The sequence below is a fragment of the Corythoichthys intestinalis genome, chromosome 17 (genome assembly GCF_030265065.1).
Source record: "Corythoichthys intestinalis isolate RoL2023-P3 chromosome 17, ASM3026506v1, whole genome shotgun sequence".
Classification (NCBI taxonomy): Eukaryota; Metazoa; Chordata; class Actinopteri; order Syngnathiformes; family Syngnathidae; genus Corythoichthys; species Corythoichthys intestinalis.
The window spans coordinates 10,989,138-11,006,140 of NC_080411.1; the positions used below are offsets into that span (position 1 = coordinate 10,989,138).

The 17,003-nt window shown below is 40.3% G+C and overlaps 1 protein-coding gene across 7 annotated transcripts in view; it reads right to left on the reverse strand.

The window, feature by feature from the left end:
- nedd4l (NEDD4 like E3 ubiquitin protein ligase) overlaps nucleotides 1-17,003 on the reverse strand; it is a 109,309-nt gene that overhangs the window by 15,899 nt on the left and 76,407 nt on the right. For all 7 annotated transcript variants that reach the window (XM_057818849.1, XM_057818847.1, XM_057818848.1 and 4 more), the window contains 4 exons: nucleotides 13,517-13,571; nucleotides 10,585-10,643; nucleotides 10,296-10,361; nucleotides 7,705-7,934 (listed from right to left, as the gene is read on the reverse strand). In XM_057818849.1, the coding sequence (XP_057674832.1) occupies nucleotides 7,705-7,934; nucleotides 10,296-10,361; nucleotides 10,585-10,643; nucleotides 13,517-13,571 (410 nt within the window). The remainder of the gene's footprint in view (nucleotides 1-7,704; nucleotides 7,935-10,295; nucleotides 10,362-10,584; nucleotides 10,644-13,516; nucleotides 13,572-17,003) is intronic.

The following is a 17,003-nucleotide window of genomic DNA, read 5'->3' on the forward strand; positions in this document are numbered from 1 at the left end:
TTGTCTCTGGTGTCCTTCGACAGCTCTTTGGTCTTGGCCTTAGTGGAGTTTGGAGTGTGACTGACAGATGTTGTGGACAGGTGTCTTTTATACAGATGAGTTAAAACAGATGCCATTAATACAGGTAACGAGTGGAGCCTCGTTAGACCTCTTTGACAGCCAGAATTCTTGCTTGTTTGTAGGTGACCAAATACTTATTTTCCACTGTAATTTGGAAATAAATTCTTTAAAAATCAAACAATGTGATTTTCTGTTTTTTTTTTCCACATTCTGTCTCTCATGGTTGTGGTTTACCCATGTCGACAATTCCAGGCCTCTCTAATCTTTTCAAGTATGAGAACTTGCACAATTGGTGGTTGACTAAATACTTCTTTGCCCCACTGTATTTCAATTCTCAGCGGAAACATATCTTTCTTTATACTGTCATTACAACTATATGGAAAAGGAGAGGTCAAGTGATAATTTGTGGTCAATGTTCCTACGTATTTACAAGCAAAAGCACTTGAATTACCTGCAGTTGCTAAGGAACTGATGCACCAGAAAGTCTGTCTTGTACTAATTTAAGACTAAATGTAAGTGAAAAAGCAATCGCTCTTAAGATGCGTTCAGACCGGACTTGTTTTTTCCTCATCCCGCGATGGGTTCCCATACAAAGTCAATGTAATCGTGGGCTGAAACTTTTACCAACGTAAGGTTTTTATTAGAGCTGAAATAATTACTCGAATAATTAGAGTAACTCGATTTTAAAAAATTGATCTAGGAATTGTTCCCATACAAAGTCAAGTTCATCGTGGGCTGAGACTTATACCAAATTAAGGTTTTTATTAGAGCTGGAACAATTACGCGAATAATTCGAGTAACTTGATTTTAAAAAATTGATCGAGGAATTTTCTCCGCCTTGAGGAATTGTTTCATTTTGCCAGCTCTAAGCATGACGTTTTGCCAGCACTACTTTTATTGCGACACAACACGCCAACGTCTCGTGCATACAGGAAAAAAAAGAGGCGGCGTATATATTTGATTTCAACCACACATGAATATAGTTAAAGACTAAGAAGCCGACGAACGCGAAGAGAAAGGCACCTAGAAATATAAAAAATGTCAAAAGTGTGGGAGCATTTCAAGCTGCAAACCAGGGCAAACACTGTTTCATGGATTAACTGTAAGACCGCTCTTGCATAACACTAAAGCAATAGAGGAGTTAAAAAAACCGATTATTACATGCATCGCGATTCGACACATGACGATTCGATTACGATTCATAGAGGTTCAAAAACGATTATTTTCCCCTCATAACTTTATGGCAGTCGCTGGTAGCAGACCAAAATTCAAGACACGCCTGCCGCCCAGGCACCGTTAACGGGCGCAAGCACGTTACGATGAATGCTGCTGGTTACTGAGAGAGAGAGATTTACTCCTTTTTAAAAGACTGGAAAATACATTTGTGACCCTGCACAAGTTATTTTTTTGAGCAAGAGGGGAAGAAAGATAGTTCGTTGCTCCTTGTCTTTCAGATGTGCAGCAGTAGTTTTAAGGCATTTCAATTAAAAAATGTCCTGCGTATGTTGCTAAGACCCGTGTGCATCTATAAAAGGTGAGTACACGAACCCTCCTGAACTGTTTAGCCTTTATTGTTGTTGTTTTTGAGATGTTAATAGTTAGCCCCAAGCGCGAAGCTAATTAGCTAATTCGCTAATGTGTATTTCATATGCAGAATGTGAAAAACCATGATTAAGTCCAGCGGTAACTTTACAAACATGTGATATAGTACACAAATCTTATTTCTTAAGACACGTTGTTTCCAGAAAATGTGGAATTCATTCCACCTGTGTAAATTTTATTGTATTGTTGAGAAAAATAAGCACTCCCTTTAAAATGGTTGATGTTTTTGCACTTTCTTGTAAATAAATAAATAAATATAAAAGCAGCTTAAAGCAGTAATGTGAAGTAATTTCATAACATGCCAAATAGGGTCACAATTAAAGTAATTAAACATTGTCCAACAAATAAAGCATGAAAAAATGATTTATATGTTGTATATTTGACAAAATAATCCCGTTTCCGAAGTTCTAGCCTGAAAGGGGACGAACCCGGAAGTGATCCGTCTAGGGCTGTCCCAAACGACTAATTTCAGGGATTCCCCTATATTCAACAGATTGTGGCGCACCGCCACACTAAAATGAAAGCCGCCACGCCTGGCAAATGAGATGTATTTTATTTATTTATTTAAATAAAACATTTTTTTTAAGGCCGCTTCAAACTAGCGGCAGCCGAGTGGGAGGAGTTCAGCGGACACCTATTCATTGTGTATTGTAGCCTAATGTTCGTAATTATGCAGGCCCCCCCTTAAGAGACGCAAGGGGAACGAGTAGGAAGAATGGGAGAACGAGCGAGACAGCGAGAGATAGCGGTCACATGTCGTAGCAGCCCGCTGTTATTTTGTTATTGTTTTTCTTTATTATTGTTACCACAATAAAGTGGGTAAGCAAATACAGACTTCTCTCCTTCTTGCCCATATCCGGGGCATTACAATAGTTTCGATCGGACTTTTCGGCGAAAGTGAGCGGTGGACGGCCGTCTTGGACGGAAAGCAAACTTTGATTGAACTTGCGCGGAGAGGCGGGGCCCAAAATAAAGCCTTGCTCTATTTTCAGAGCGTTGGTCACAGTAAACGATTTATCAGTTCAAGCAGAGTAAAATGATACATATTCACGGTACAAGAACGTCGTTTCTGGTTCCATCGATTGGTAAGAAAAGGCTGTTTGTACGAGTGACGTGTGGGCGCTCCCGTCAGGGGGGACATTTCACGTGGAGTGGCTATTTTTCGGCACAACGCCGGCGCGCCAACTTCAGACAATTACGGCTGACGAAACTTTGATAAATGCGCCGCCCCACCCAAATTTCGCGAGCTCTGGGACACTCGAAAAATGACTCTCATACCTCTCCTTGCTAAGTTAATGGTACCTCGACGTGCCTTTGTGTGGAAATTTAGTTTACGAACAACGGGGAAAAAACTATTCACCTTCTCACCGAATCAAGTAAAACTCTTTACACGGCTATTAGAATTCCCCCAGTGCTCTAAATGGGTCAGTTGACAGAAGGACTGTTATTGTTGTGGTAATGTAGTACTTATGAGGGTCAAATAAAAGGAAAAAGGAGGACTACGACGGTGGTCTGCAACCCCCGGCTCTCGGGCCGCATGCGGCTCTTTAGCGATGCTTCGGCGCTTTTTTTTTTTTTTTTAAATGGAAAAAGATGGGGGAGGGAAATATATTTTTTTGTTTTAATAGGATTTCTAGGAGGACAAACATGACACAAACATTCTTTCAATTCATTAATATTGTAATGAAGTTAAACTTGTGGTGGCATAGTACAACAGAGTAGTCACGTGGTGCGTCATTCTCTATAGGATCCACTGCAGGGAAAATAAACATTTAATCATGAAGGCTAATTACGTATTTCTAGCCAACTTAGTCATTTCTATAGTAGGCTAATATAGCTAGTATCGATAATTATAAGGCTTGTACAAGGCTTTTAATTTTTTGTGGCTCCAGACATACTGTATCAGTTTTTTTTTTGTCTTTTTTGGGGTCAAATATGGCTCTTTCATCAGTTTGGGTTGCCAACCCTGAGTCACTACGAGATGTAAGTCGTACTATTGCCACGAGAAAAAAAGTCGCATTAGTACATCGGGTAACGTAGCTGTAATCAGCTACGCATTTTACATACATGTACTGTAGCTGAGAGGTACAACATTAGCCTGGCGAATGAAATATTTCAAATATATCTTTGTTATGGTTCTTCTTGGGGGGAAAAATGAAGAAAAAAAAATTCGCTGTGGCACGACATGGTGAGGCTGTCCGACTCCGATGCAGCCCACCACCACAGCTTCAAAAAATCCTAGGGGAAACACTGAATTTCCTCCCGATTAGTCAGCCGACTATTTTTACAATTAGTCGACTAATCTAATATATATATATATATATATATTTTTTTTAACTAATTTAATAATGAAAATTTTGTTAAAGCTTATTAATTCACAAAACACATTTTGGAACACCTAAATTCTTTATTAACGTATAAATAAATAACATAAATATCAATAATAAATCACAAACAATGAGGTCAAATGCTGCTGGCATTAAATGGTGCAAAAAAATGTAAACGGAAACACTGTGACTTCACCTTTTTAACAGGAGTCAAAACAATTCTTACTCTTTTTGCGGTATGTCATTGTCTATATTGTTCTAAATGTCAAAATGAATTGTAATGTCCCGGACAATCATTTTCAGAATACTTTGTGTGAGTTCAGATGCTCTTTCCGGTGTGCGTTCCGCATTTTTGGGGGAGGGGGAAAAACTGTTCAACTTTTGTTTGTTTTAACCTGAAGATAACGCAGAGGGCACACTGAAATATTACCACAATTATTGTGAATGAAAGGCACACATACCCACATTAACAAAAATTAAGTATATAGTATTAATTTTATAGTATACTACTATATGTAAAACTTTATAATATTAAATAACTAACATTAGTGCAGTCATGGATTACAGTAAGCAGGTCAGTGGTGTTTCCATATATAATTTTTATATTATGTATATACAGGATATATGTATATATTTTCCCTAAGTGGGAGCTTCCATGATCCTAATAAATTTAATAATAATTTTTAAAAATATATAATAATTATTTTATTAAATAAAATGCGCGTTGATACGACGCACATAAAGGCAACTTCCATTTAAAAAATCGTTAGAGAGTTGTATGGACTTACAATCCGCTAGCTTGTTGTTTCTTGTTGTCTTCGAAAATTATACTTGGGTGACGGCGCTTCAAGTGTTCGTTTATAGCCGACGTGCTACCGTGGTATGCGAGCTCAGCTTAGCAAAGAGTACACACAGTGGCACCCTCCATATTTTCCTTGAAATAATTCCAGGCTCTGGTTATTCTGGTCGGCTTTTTTGGCTTTATGCCGCTTTCACGTGTAACCATCTCTGCCCTTTTTGGAAATTGGCGGTGTTTTCAACTCCTCACCAGCGATTCACTTGGCTCGTCGTCGTCGGTTCGTCTGGGTTTGTCCGATTTCCTCCTCGGGAAGGCGGCGGCGTGCATAAAAAACACCGAGAGGCGTCGGATGGCTCTTAAAGGATATTTTTATTGACCAAATCAAAAAAGTGGGGGACGAAGCCACTCAAATCGGCGCTACCCGGCCCGCGCACTTTTCCAACTCGCCGATCTTGCTCCCGCTCTCTCGCTCGCTCGCCCACTTTCTTCCTCTTTGCTCAATCTGATAACGCCGGTCACATTGAAATAATAGCGGCCCCCTTGGGGGTACCAGTAACAACCGCTTGTATCGCGAGCGTCTGCCATTCTAAACTTTATCCGCATGTAATTTTTTTTTAACCCGTCATTACCTGTTGACGGTATGTTTTGCCCGTCGACGCATTTACGTCATCGATGACGTCGACAACGTCGACTAGTCGGGACAGCTCTAGAGCCGTCACACCGGGAACAGCGATGGCAGCTCCGTACATACGGCCGCCATACAAAAGCCCTTCAAACAATGATTCAAACAGCGATATAAGCAATAGATCGAGCGCAAGGGAGGAGATCCAAGTTTTTGAAGAGTTGGAGGAAGAAGAGGAGGTTGGAATTTTATGTTGGACCTTACATGTATTAGCCAGACGCTAATCAGGATGCAAACAATGTGCCTAGACTACCTGACATGGAATGGATACAAGACCCATCGAGATTACAAGATTGGTAAAATATAGGCTGTTATTATTTTCATGATTTGAAGATGCAGGCATTTGCACATAATTTTATGTTTTTGTCTATCTGATGGCATTGTTAAAAAAAAAAATCAGACTTCATGTTCATTTTGACTGATCCGGCAGCTCTCGTGCATGTAAAATAATAATGTAAAAACGTTGGGGGGGGAGAAGGAGATGAGTCGTTGATGGCTTTCTCCACTTTATTGTGGCACCAATAAGAAAACAAAATAATAGCGGACTGCCGCCACATTCGACCGCGAAGTTTTGCTTCTCGCTGATCATCTCGTCGCCTCCTACTACTCCAGCGTCTCTTAAACGGATCGTGCATAGTGTCTTGTTATGAGCTTTTTGTTTACAAATGTATCGAACACACGACGTGCTGACAACTTTGTTTCTTTATTAACACATGGAGCTAACAGAACACAGCTCGGCACAGCTCTCGGCTCTAATTGCTTGAGGAAATGTAGTTTTTTTGACAGAAGCGAACAGATTACAAAGCACCACTTCAGTGTTGTCACGAGACTATATTTCCCATGATTCATTGCGTGACTTGAGCTGCTTGCTGATTCGCTGCGAGATTGACTCAATGCCAACACGCTAGTTATCACCTGTCAGCGGCTCTCGCGAAACACAAACTAGAAGGCGATCACAGTGAAAGAAACGCCGAACCGTACAAATGCAATGCAATGCTTGAAGCATGAAGGTTTCTTTATCTGTACACGAGCTGTTTTCTTGTATTCTTCTATTTATTGGTGCTAAAATTAGCTTGCGCGTTATACACGGGTACAATAATTTCCCCTAGATTTTACAAGTAAATTTGAGGTGCGAATATAAGGCGGCCGAATATAATATATTCGGGAAATTATGGTAACTTAAAACTTAACTAGAACCTAAAAATAGCTTGACACAAATGAAAATTCAATTGGAACATGTGGGGAAAAACACCTAACTTTTTTTATTTTTTTCCTAGTCACATCTCAGATGCAATTATTGGCTGTTTTCAACAAGTTACATAGAAAATAAAGACATTGATTGTCTGAAAATGGTTCAATATTTGGTTGAAATGTCTTGTTTTCTCATGTATATTTATAATTGCTCTTTGCCTTAAAAAAATGTTTTATCCGATTACTTGATAGAATTTTCAGTCAAACACTTGATTACTAAAATGTTCGATAGCTGCAGCCCTGCTGTCATTACAACTATATGGAAGAGGAGAGGTCAACTGATAATTTGCACTGTCAATGTTCCTCCGTATTTACAGCAAAAGCACTTGAGTTACCTGCAGTTGCTAAGGAACTGATGCACCAGAAAGTCTCTCTTGGACTAATTTTAGACTAAATGTAAGTGAAAAAGCAATCGCTCTTAAGATGCGTTCGGACCGGACTCTTTTTCCTCGTCGCGCGATGGGTTTTAGCGTAATATTACAAGAAAAAAGTAGTCAAATTATAATATCCTGATCAATGTTTCGATAACTGTCGTGAGATCGTTATCATGAGCCTTGTCTCGCAAATCAAATCGTATCGTGAGGTATTCAGAGGTTCCCTCCCCTGCTGTGAACATGAAATCGCATTTGGAAATGGAGGTAGGGCGAGCAACGCTATGTCTTTTCAAGGGTTTGATCACAAAACTTTAGTTTTTGGCGTTTTTTTTTTTTTTTTTTACCTTTGCTCTACTGTACATGGCAAAAAAAAGTGAGCTGATTGCCGGCGCCAACAAAAGCAGGCAATCAGGAGTCTTCTATTATGTTCGCTCTTGCTGAATGTGGGAAATGATTGTCTCAGGATGGATTTTTGAATGAGAGGAAAAGTTAGTCAAAGTGAAAGGACATTTTAACAAGCCCCTAAGGGGAAACAGCACAACACCTCAAGCTCAATGGCGAGACGTTTTTCCCTATTTCGAGGGGGAAGGAAGTATTTTGTACACTTACGTGGCAGAGTATTCAAAGAGGCCGTAGTAGGGGTTAAACATCTCCTTGGACAGGAGGAAGAACCATTCGCGGGCCACGCCGCCATAGTCCAACCCCTTCTCCGACTCGAACTCGATCCACAGGCGCGCTTTCAGGACGTCGGGCTTCTTGAGCGACATGATCCGACGATAGGACTCCTCGAAGATGTTGTTGCGGTGCAGCTTCATCTCGAATCGGTTCGGGATGTCAGCCTGCAACGAAAAGGCAAAAACCATTGTTTGATATCACAGTATGCATTAAAATCTGTAATTTCACAGTACCCTGCCATCTCAACACTCAAGAACCTCCCATGATAACCCTGTGTTTTTCAACATTTTATGAGGTATGGCATGTAAAAATTATTTCTGTAGCCCATCTTATCTCATTCACTCCCAGCCATTTTCACCGGAGCAAGGCCCTTTGCTCCCGGCCGTTTTACTGGATTTTGACTGATTTTGCAAGGCCCACAGAAAATTCTGTTCTGTTGCTATATAAACATGGAACCCACCAAAAGAAAGATTAGACTCTCTTCTTTCAGCAGAAGAAAAAGTAAGTTCATATCTTTTTCCATTCTTTAGAAATCAGCATTAGAAAATATCTTTTTCCATTCTTTAGAAATCAGCATTAGAAAATAGCTTAGTTTGAGCAATTTTCCAATTTCTGATGAAAAAACGGGGAGCTTTTTGTAAACCTATACATTTCAAACATAACTGACTTTAACACAGCTATTTTTTGCTTTAGTTACATCCCAAACATCTGAATAATGTTTGGCTGTCAAAATTATCGCGTTAACGGGCATGAATAATTTAAAAAAATTAATCGTGTTAAAATATTTGACGCATTTAACGCAGATGCCCCACTCAAACAGATTAAAATGACAGCAAAGTGTCATTTCCACTTGTTACTTGTGTTTTTTGGTGTTTTGCCGCCCTCTGCTGGTGCTTGGGTGCGACTGATTTTATGGGTTTCAGCACCATAATTATTATTGACATCAACAATGGCGAGCTACTAGTTTATTTTTTTGATTGAAAATTTTACAAACTTCATTAAAACGAAAACATTAAGAGGGGTTTTAATATAAAATTTCTATAACTTGTACTAACATTTATCTTTTAAGAACTACAAGTCTTTCTATCCATGGATCGCTTTAACAGAATGTTAATAATGTTAATGCCATCTTGCTGATTTATTGTTATAATAAACTAAAAGTACTTAGGTACAGTATGTTGAATGGATATATCCGTCTTGTGTCTTATCTTTCCATTCCAACAATAATTTACAGAAAAATATGGCAGATTTTAAAGATGGTTTGAATTGCGATTAATTACGATTAATTAATTTTTTTAACTGTGATTAACTCGATTAAAAATTTTAATCGTTTGACAGCCCTAAAAATAACAAACAACCAGACAAATAGAGCTTTTGATGGCAAAGTAACAATTTAATTACATATAAACTAACTGAGAGATGACGCCGTGGTGGCCGCGACAGCGGGTTAAACTTTTCCCTGATCGCCGGCTGTCTCGTAAAGACGGATTTTTTTTTTTTTTTAGTCTTTCTTTTGTGGTGACCACTGCCTCGTTCGCCTGGGGAACTTGTGTTCCTGGGGGGAAACTGGTTTGGCCGTGCGCGTTTCCGTGCGGGACACTGGAGGGTGCGGGGGACGCGAGCAGCGAGCACGGCGGCGCGTGCTCTGCTCGGCGAGCAGCAAGGACTCAACGCTGCACTGGTTGAATCTGGTTGGGGTCTTACCAAATGCGCTACTGCCCTCCAGTGGCCAGTTTTATTGCTTTAAAATGGGTTTTGAGCTTTGTGCATTGTATCTTAGATACATGGGAACCTCTCAATGCCTATTGTAAAAAAAAAAAAACGCAAAAGATGTATAAATACGTTTTTGGGACACTGAAGCAATTAAAAAAAGAACGTATTTATACGTTTTTGGGAGCAAATGAGTTAACAATATATAATAATATATAAAGTTGTGTATTGAATAGGAACCAAACAAGCACAAAGAAAAACACATTTTACTGAAATGCCGCACACCACTGACAATGTCACTGTCATTGCACTGCTAAAGTCACAATATGGTCACATGCATTTCACAAAGTAATATGTTCTAGACATCTGTCTCAATCTGGGTACTGTATATGCAATATTTGCACATGGCAGGGAATTGCTGCCAGCCTCTCCCAGTCAAAACAGATTGGACGTCTGGCACTGTCAATGGCAGCCAACACGTTAAATCTCAAGTCAACAAGCATATCTGAATATGATGTAGATATAATGTGTGTAGTGCAAAACAAAAATATTTTTCCTTGAGTCACTTTTACCACTTTATTAATCACGTTGTTGACCTTTAAGCTGCCATAGCAACTGAGTACCTCATAATTGTACACTAGAAAACAAAAACTTGAGTGTTGATGGAAAAAAGCAGAGCAGCAAAATTACTGCCATTAATATTCAATGAGCTGAAATACATATCACACTGTGAGGAAGAACACGACAGAAAATGTCAGCAATCAAGCATTATTTACAAAGTTTTTCACTGTGCTAATAAACCACAGCACACTTACCGGTTTCTTCAGCTTCTTCCGAAAGTAGTCGTATTTTTGCTTAAACTCTCGAGAATATGGAACAGCCTGGAGAGAAAAAACAAAAGAACTGCATGAGTGCCAACGTTTGGCGCAGAAAATGCACTATTTGTTGGAAGCATGAATTTAAGTGACAACTTGAGCAGAGTTACACGGGATTGACACGGAGGTGTTGGCATGCTAAGTGACGAACATGACAAGAGTGACAGCACTACTGTGCTGAAAGCGTAGGATGTGCCGTTTCCAATGCGTTGAATGGAAAACTACTCACGGGTCCAGTTATAGCAGGACTCTGGAGGCGGGGGTCCTCCCACTGCGTGTTCTTTGTATCTAGAGCAAACAAAACAAACGTTAAAATATCGAGTCATCCACCACATACAAGGTAGTCATTGTCACCACCTGATCATGATGGGCTACCACATTGCCATGGATTGCTATTTGGTATGTACGAACCAACATAATTTCCTCTCAAGCGATGACAGCAGATACAGATATGTACGTGATAGATTTAACAATAAAAAATACATTTTTCTACACAGCCCCTAAAGGCACATCGACAGAAATAAAATACCAGAAAGAATCTGGTGCGCACCAGAAAGTATCTGGTAAACAATAGCATTGTATAGCATTTAGGCTAGCAAAAGTCCGCTTGCTTGTAAGCTATATAATGCTAATGTTTACAATTGGCTAACTTGCGTAGCAAAAGTAGGCTATCTGAAATGCTATATAATGCTAATGTTTACAACAATTGGCTAACTCGTGTAGCAAAAGTCCTCCAGTTTAAATGCTATATAATGCTAATGTTTACAACGATTGGCTAACTTGCACACCTAAACTCAGCTACCTTTTTTAAATGCAATATCAATCTATCAAATTTCTATAGCCCTTTACAAAAACACGATAATGCTAATGTTTACAACAATTGGCTAACTTGCATAGAAAAATCCTGCTAGTTTATATGCTATATAATCAGGGGTGCACATAATTTTTTTGCCCAGGTTCTCAGAGGAGGACCTGGAGATGTGACTTGGTCCTCATTGAGCTTGAGAGCCGACCCGCCTGATGCGATAAAATTATGACAAGCTTTACTTAAAACCAATTACCTTTAATTAATTATATTAACAATTAATGCTCGATTAACATCAACTGGCACAACAAAATTGCCATTACTTCGAAGTGAAAAGTAAAGAAATAAACATAAAAGCACTAATTCAAAATAAAGGGCATTATGCGGCTCCCACATTTAACTCCAAGCCTTTGTAAAAGTGGGATGCCCTCCTCCTCATAAGAGCTCATTGAACGTGCATGTTTAGCTTTGTGAAATGCGAGCAAAAACACGTTTGTCAGTGCATGGCGCTGTGCAGGGCAACTGGAGTGCTGTCTGACATCGATAGTTTGCTCAAGTGCCACATGCTCTGTTTTTTTCGTGCTTTTCAAAGTTTGGATGGCTGAAATTCTTTGACCCTACTACATAAAACGCCCTGCTCTTATTAGCGACATTGGAATTCTCACGGCAAATTTTGTACCACATTTACGTGCGAGCATCATTTGCTTCTAGCCATGGTACCTCCTGCAGCCACTTTTCAGCAAAAGTCCTTTTTTTCGGTAGCTCCGGTGACGTCTCTGTCGTCTGTCTGTCTTTTGACGGGGGTGGGGGAACACGGAAGTAATTACCGGTACTCAGTGGGGCCTGCCTCTTTGACATTTTGAGAAGCGATTTTCTCGTGTCCGCCGCAAATACAGTGGTCAGCCATCGGTACGCAAAAGCGTATGGAAGACGTTGAGGGCCAGCGCGTTTGTCTACGTCCAGTACGCATGCGCGCATGCGGACCACTTATGTGCACCCCTGTATATAATGGTAATGTTTACAACAATTGGCTAACTTGCATAGCAAAGGTCCGCTAGCTTAAATGCTATATAATGCTAATTTTTACAACAATTGGCTAACCTGCACAGCTAAAGACCGCTAGCTTGAGTGCTATTTAACGCTAATGTTTACAACAATTGGCTAACTCGCATAGCAAAAGTCCGCTAGCTTAAATGGTATATAATGCTAATTTTTACAATAATTGGCTAACCTGCACAGTTAAAGTCCGCTAGTTTGAATGCTATGTAATGCTAATGTTTACAATAGCGTACCGCACGAATGCTATTTTGAGACCGTGATGTCACATCATAAAGCGCAAGTGGGAGATTAGAGACACGTCCTCGCATACAAACCATTATATTTCTGATAATATTTCAAAAACGAACATGCCGATCAAACACTGCTACTATGGAACCTTTAGAAACGACTCTAGACATGACGACCGTCCACATTTGAAAGATATATGGGGGTAAAGGATAGCTTGTTCAAACAAGAGAGCGTCGTTGTCGGTGGCGTAAGGAAAAAGGTGTGGATCAGCTCGGCACTTTTCTGCCCTTGACACTCAAGCCATCTCTTCAACTCAATTTTTGTATGTTCTTCCACGTCTTTACCAGTTAAATTGGCACCAGGGACATCGTTTTCAGACATAATTGGTAGGTTTAGCTTTGTAAACATCTTCTTGTACACCATTTCCATTCATTTACTATTGGTGACAATCGGAAGCGTCTCCCCCCTTATCAACAGTTGCTAACGTCATGAATATTAATGAGCGGAAGTGACGTGTAGCGTGCGGTGCGCCATTGGGTAACTTGCATAGCAAAAGTCCGCTAGCTAAAATGCTATATAATGCTAATGTTTACAACAACTGGCTGACTTGCATAGCAAAACATTGACCAAAACTGAAAAGTTTGCTTAAAGTGTGGCTTTAAGTAACGGGATGCACCTGAAAGTTGCTGGCCCTCCACCACTTTGGCAGCTTGAACTCTGGAAATGCCCAAACAAGCCTTTAATGTTTGTTTTCCCAAGAAGCAACTAAGTGTTCACCACTAGCCGCTGACAATGGAAAATGGCTGAACTGAGATTCAGTTAAGATAGATCTCAACAGCATTATTTAACTTGCTTTGTATGATTTTCTGATATAAAATAAAGAATGGTTGTCAGTCACACATAATAGTCTATGATTTAGCCAAATAGTGACTCTTCTTGATATTTTTTCTGCTGCTTATTTTTGCATTTTGTAGCGTTGTTGGAGATGGTATTTGACATGAAGACACTAGGCGATTAGTAACCACATTCTGGTCCACTTAGAGGATGGAAAACAAAGGTGTTATCTTACTGTGGTCAATGTAGAAAGTGCGTCCGTCCGTGTGAATTCGCTCTTCCCACCCGGGCTACAAACATAACACAAAAACAGAGGTTGAGAATAATGACAGTGGTAAAACAGTCAAATTGTCATTCAAATCTGTTTTAAATCCAGGTTTGATTGATCTTGTTCCCATTAATCATACACCCTGAAAACAAATTAGCTTGATTTTGCTTTGACTTTTTATCTGTCATGTGATGACCAGGCCTATTTGAGTCAGGTTTCCAAAGATTACATATACCACCAGACACGTCACAGAATGCGTGTTACCACCAATATCAAATCCGACTTCCAGTTCTAACCGGAGAGCCATTGCTGAAGAGTCACAGGCCAAACACACGCACACATACTCACTCACTCAGCACCGGCAGTGAGGCAATTCAAGTAGGGAGATAATGGGAAGCGGGATGGAGGGGATTAAGAGGCCAAGACTACACTCCTCAACTGTAGAGTCCAAAAACTTAAACAAGGGCGTTTCTATTCTAAGAAGTTAGCTTTGCTTCGCTTTAAAACTCTATAGTTCACATATATGCCTCACTGTCAACTGCACTGCATGTATATTTAGCTATGAAATGAGTTGCGCTAGCTGAGCTTTCAATTTTGGGGCTAAACTTACATTTATGAATAGGGATGTCCCGATCGCATATTTTTGCAACCGAGTCACCTGATTTTGAGGATCTGCTGATACCGAATCCCAATCCCATACCGAAAAAAAAAAAAGTTTTTAGGGCCCGAGTGCCAAGTGGTGAAATATTACCCATTAGGTTAGGCGCCCCCTGCTGGAAACAGGAAATGCCCTTTTTTTTCTTTTTACAAGACAGGCTCCTCCTCCAAGGGGAAAAAAATCAATTGACCTCAAACCTGCATCATGGGAGCCTTAAGACTTGTGTTCAGGTGCCTGATGATAAATACTGAGGTTTCGTTGAAGCAGAGGGGTCCAAACAGGAAAGTGAACATGACCGTCTCACCACAAATTTTGAACAGTCATTATTTGGCAGATATAAAGGTCCTTCTAAAAAAATTAGCATATTGTGATAAAGTTCATTATTTTCTGTAATGTACTGATAAACATTAGACTTTCATATATTTTAGATTCATTATATTCATTACCTGTACAACATACAGGTATGTGCGCCAAACATCCTGTGCTTGATGAGAGTCGTACCCTGAAGGGCATCAACCCTACAGCGCCAACTAGTGGCAACAGAAAGTCACTCATTTTACATACACGTGTCCAGTTCTTTTCAGGTTGGTCAGTGTCGTTACAAGACTTTTTGTAATTCTACATTTTAAGGCCCATGTCTGCATGTCTCTGTCTGTTGCCATGACAATCCTTTGTTCAGCATTAAAATGAAGTAGATTTTCAGGGACTTTGGCAGCTTATAGAGCCACGAAATTTGGCACACTTGGTTGAATTTGCCCAATTAGAAGATTCGTTTTGGTTCCAAATAATGGTGTGGCTGCACAGCTCAGTAGCACCTCCTTTTTTGTAGGACCCTCTGCAATAGGGTTTTTTTCACCTAGTTGTGTGAATGTATTTCTCATCTCAGGATCTACAAGGAGGGTCCACACCAAAAAACGAGGTGAGTTTCAACTTAAGCACATGTTAGTTTCCCATGAGATGATGAAAGGGGGACGTTCTGCAACCACCCTGAGCAGCATGCTGTCCAAGTTGCGCCAAACTGCGAGGGCCCATTCAGTGCTGTTTGCAGGTCTAGTTTTTTTGTTTTTATTTGAACAGAAGTTCCAAATACTTTACATTACTCTACTCTTTACAGTACTTCCTCTTTCGCTTTTATGCAGGAGTGTTGCGGAGTATAAAATGTATGGTGAGTACACTCAAATTCACTCATGTTTTGACCCTCACGGCGCGAGAACATCCTATAGACAACAAAGATTGACTAAACGATGATTAACACATTTGTGCCTTTGATCGTAGATCTACAGAGCCTTTACTCGCCAGATCAAAGCTACAAACCTGTCAGTCATCGTTAACTAAAAGTAGCAAACTCCAGCTGCACTGCCGACAAGAAAAACAACCAACAAACATATTTTTTTAACTAAAAACCTGATTCCGATCCTCAGCAAAATGGCACGATCGGCTCGATTTTTGTTCACGTGATCGGATAGGGACATCTCTATTTATAAATATGCAGAACTTGGATAGGTTATGACTCAACTTCATCTACGATGTTACGGCGCCAATGTTAAAATAAAAGCATTCAATTTTGTAAACTGTTGTCCTCCCAGTTTAAGTGAATTGGATGTCTATTGTTGTCAGTTTATCATTGTCAATATAATCCAAAGAGTTAATTTTGGGTTACTTCCTTGCAATTTTAGGGCACTCACGGGTCTCCTCCTGTACATTTTGGTGTATCTAAGGATCACTTCCTTTACATTTTGGATCATTTTCTATTGATTTTAAGGCATTTCCGCGCCGCTTTCTGTTCATTGGTCACTTCCTTTTAATTTTGGGGATTTTCGTATTGCTTTCGGGTCACTTTCTGTTGGTTCTGGGGCATTTTTTTTGTTTGGGGTCACTTCTTTGGTAATTCATTGGCTGCCTGTATGTACAGTATGAATAAGCTGCAACGTACCTGTCAAGCAGAACAATGCCACGAGCTGGATTGTACCCATTGGCGGGTCATATTTGACACCCCTGATCCAATCCATTTTAACTGGGAGGGTTGGAAGCCCTCCCAGTTCAAATGGATTTGCCTATTGCTGTCAGTGGCAGCCAATGAGTTAAACTGAACCAAATCCGAGGACCATCTCAGAGGCACCACCATGCATTCATCGCCCTCCTTGCTAAAAACTGCACGGGGTGCTGTTGTCCCTCAGTGATACAGTTACACAGACATGGCGTAATCTTAGAGGCCCTGGGGGGAGAGCCAAAAGGGAGGGGGGGCTGGTGCAGAGGGCGTGCAGAGAAAGAGGAAGCTGGAGGAAAAATTAGGACGAGGTATAACCCATTCATGCTGGTCACCAGAGAGAAACAACATAGAAAGACCATAAAAAACAAAAAGCGCAGTGCTGTCTGCAGGCATGATGTGACCACAGCGTAGCAGACCAGACATGTAGGTAGGCAGGCAGAGGGAGGGAGCCGACCAACCTCCTCTAGTAGGTTCTGCCAAACACACATGGCCCCGGTGGGGTGCAAAGGAAGTAGTGGACATTATTAGATCCACCAGAACAGAAGAGCAATAACAGAACGTACATACTCATGCACACGCCAACCACACACGCCACGAAAGTCATGATGAAATTGACTTCAAACTAAATCCTTTTATGCAATACTAAAGCTCATCTTACTCCCTGAGCATCTATATAAATTGCAGTTTCTTTAAATTTTTGTGATGCCAACCCACGGAGCAGGACATTTTACTTGCTATGGCCTACTAGTAGTGAAAAGGGTGCAACGGTACTTGTATTCGTCATGTACAGTCACAGTACGGGCATC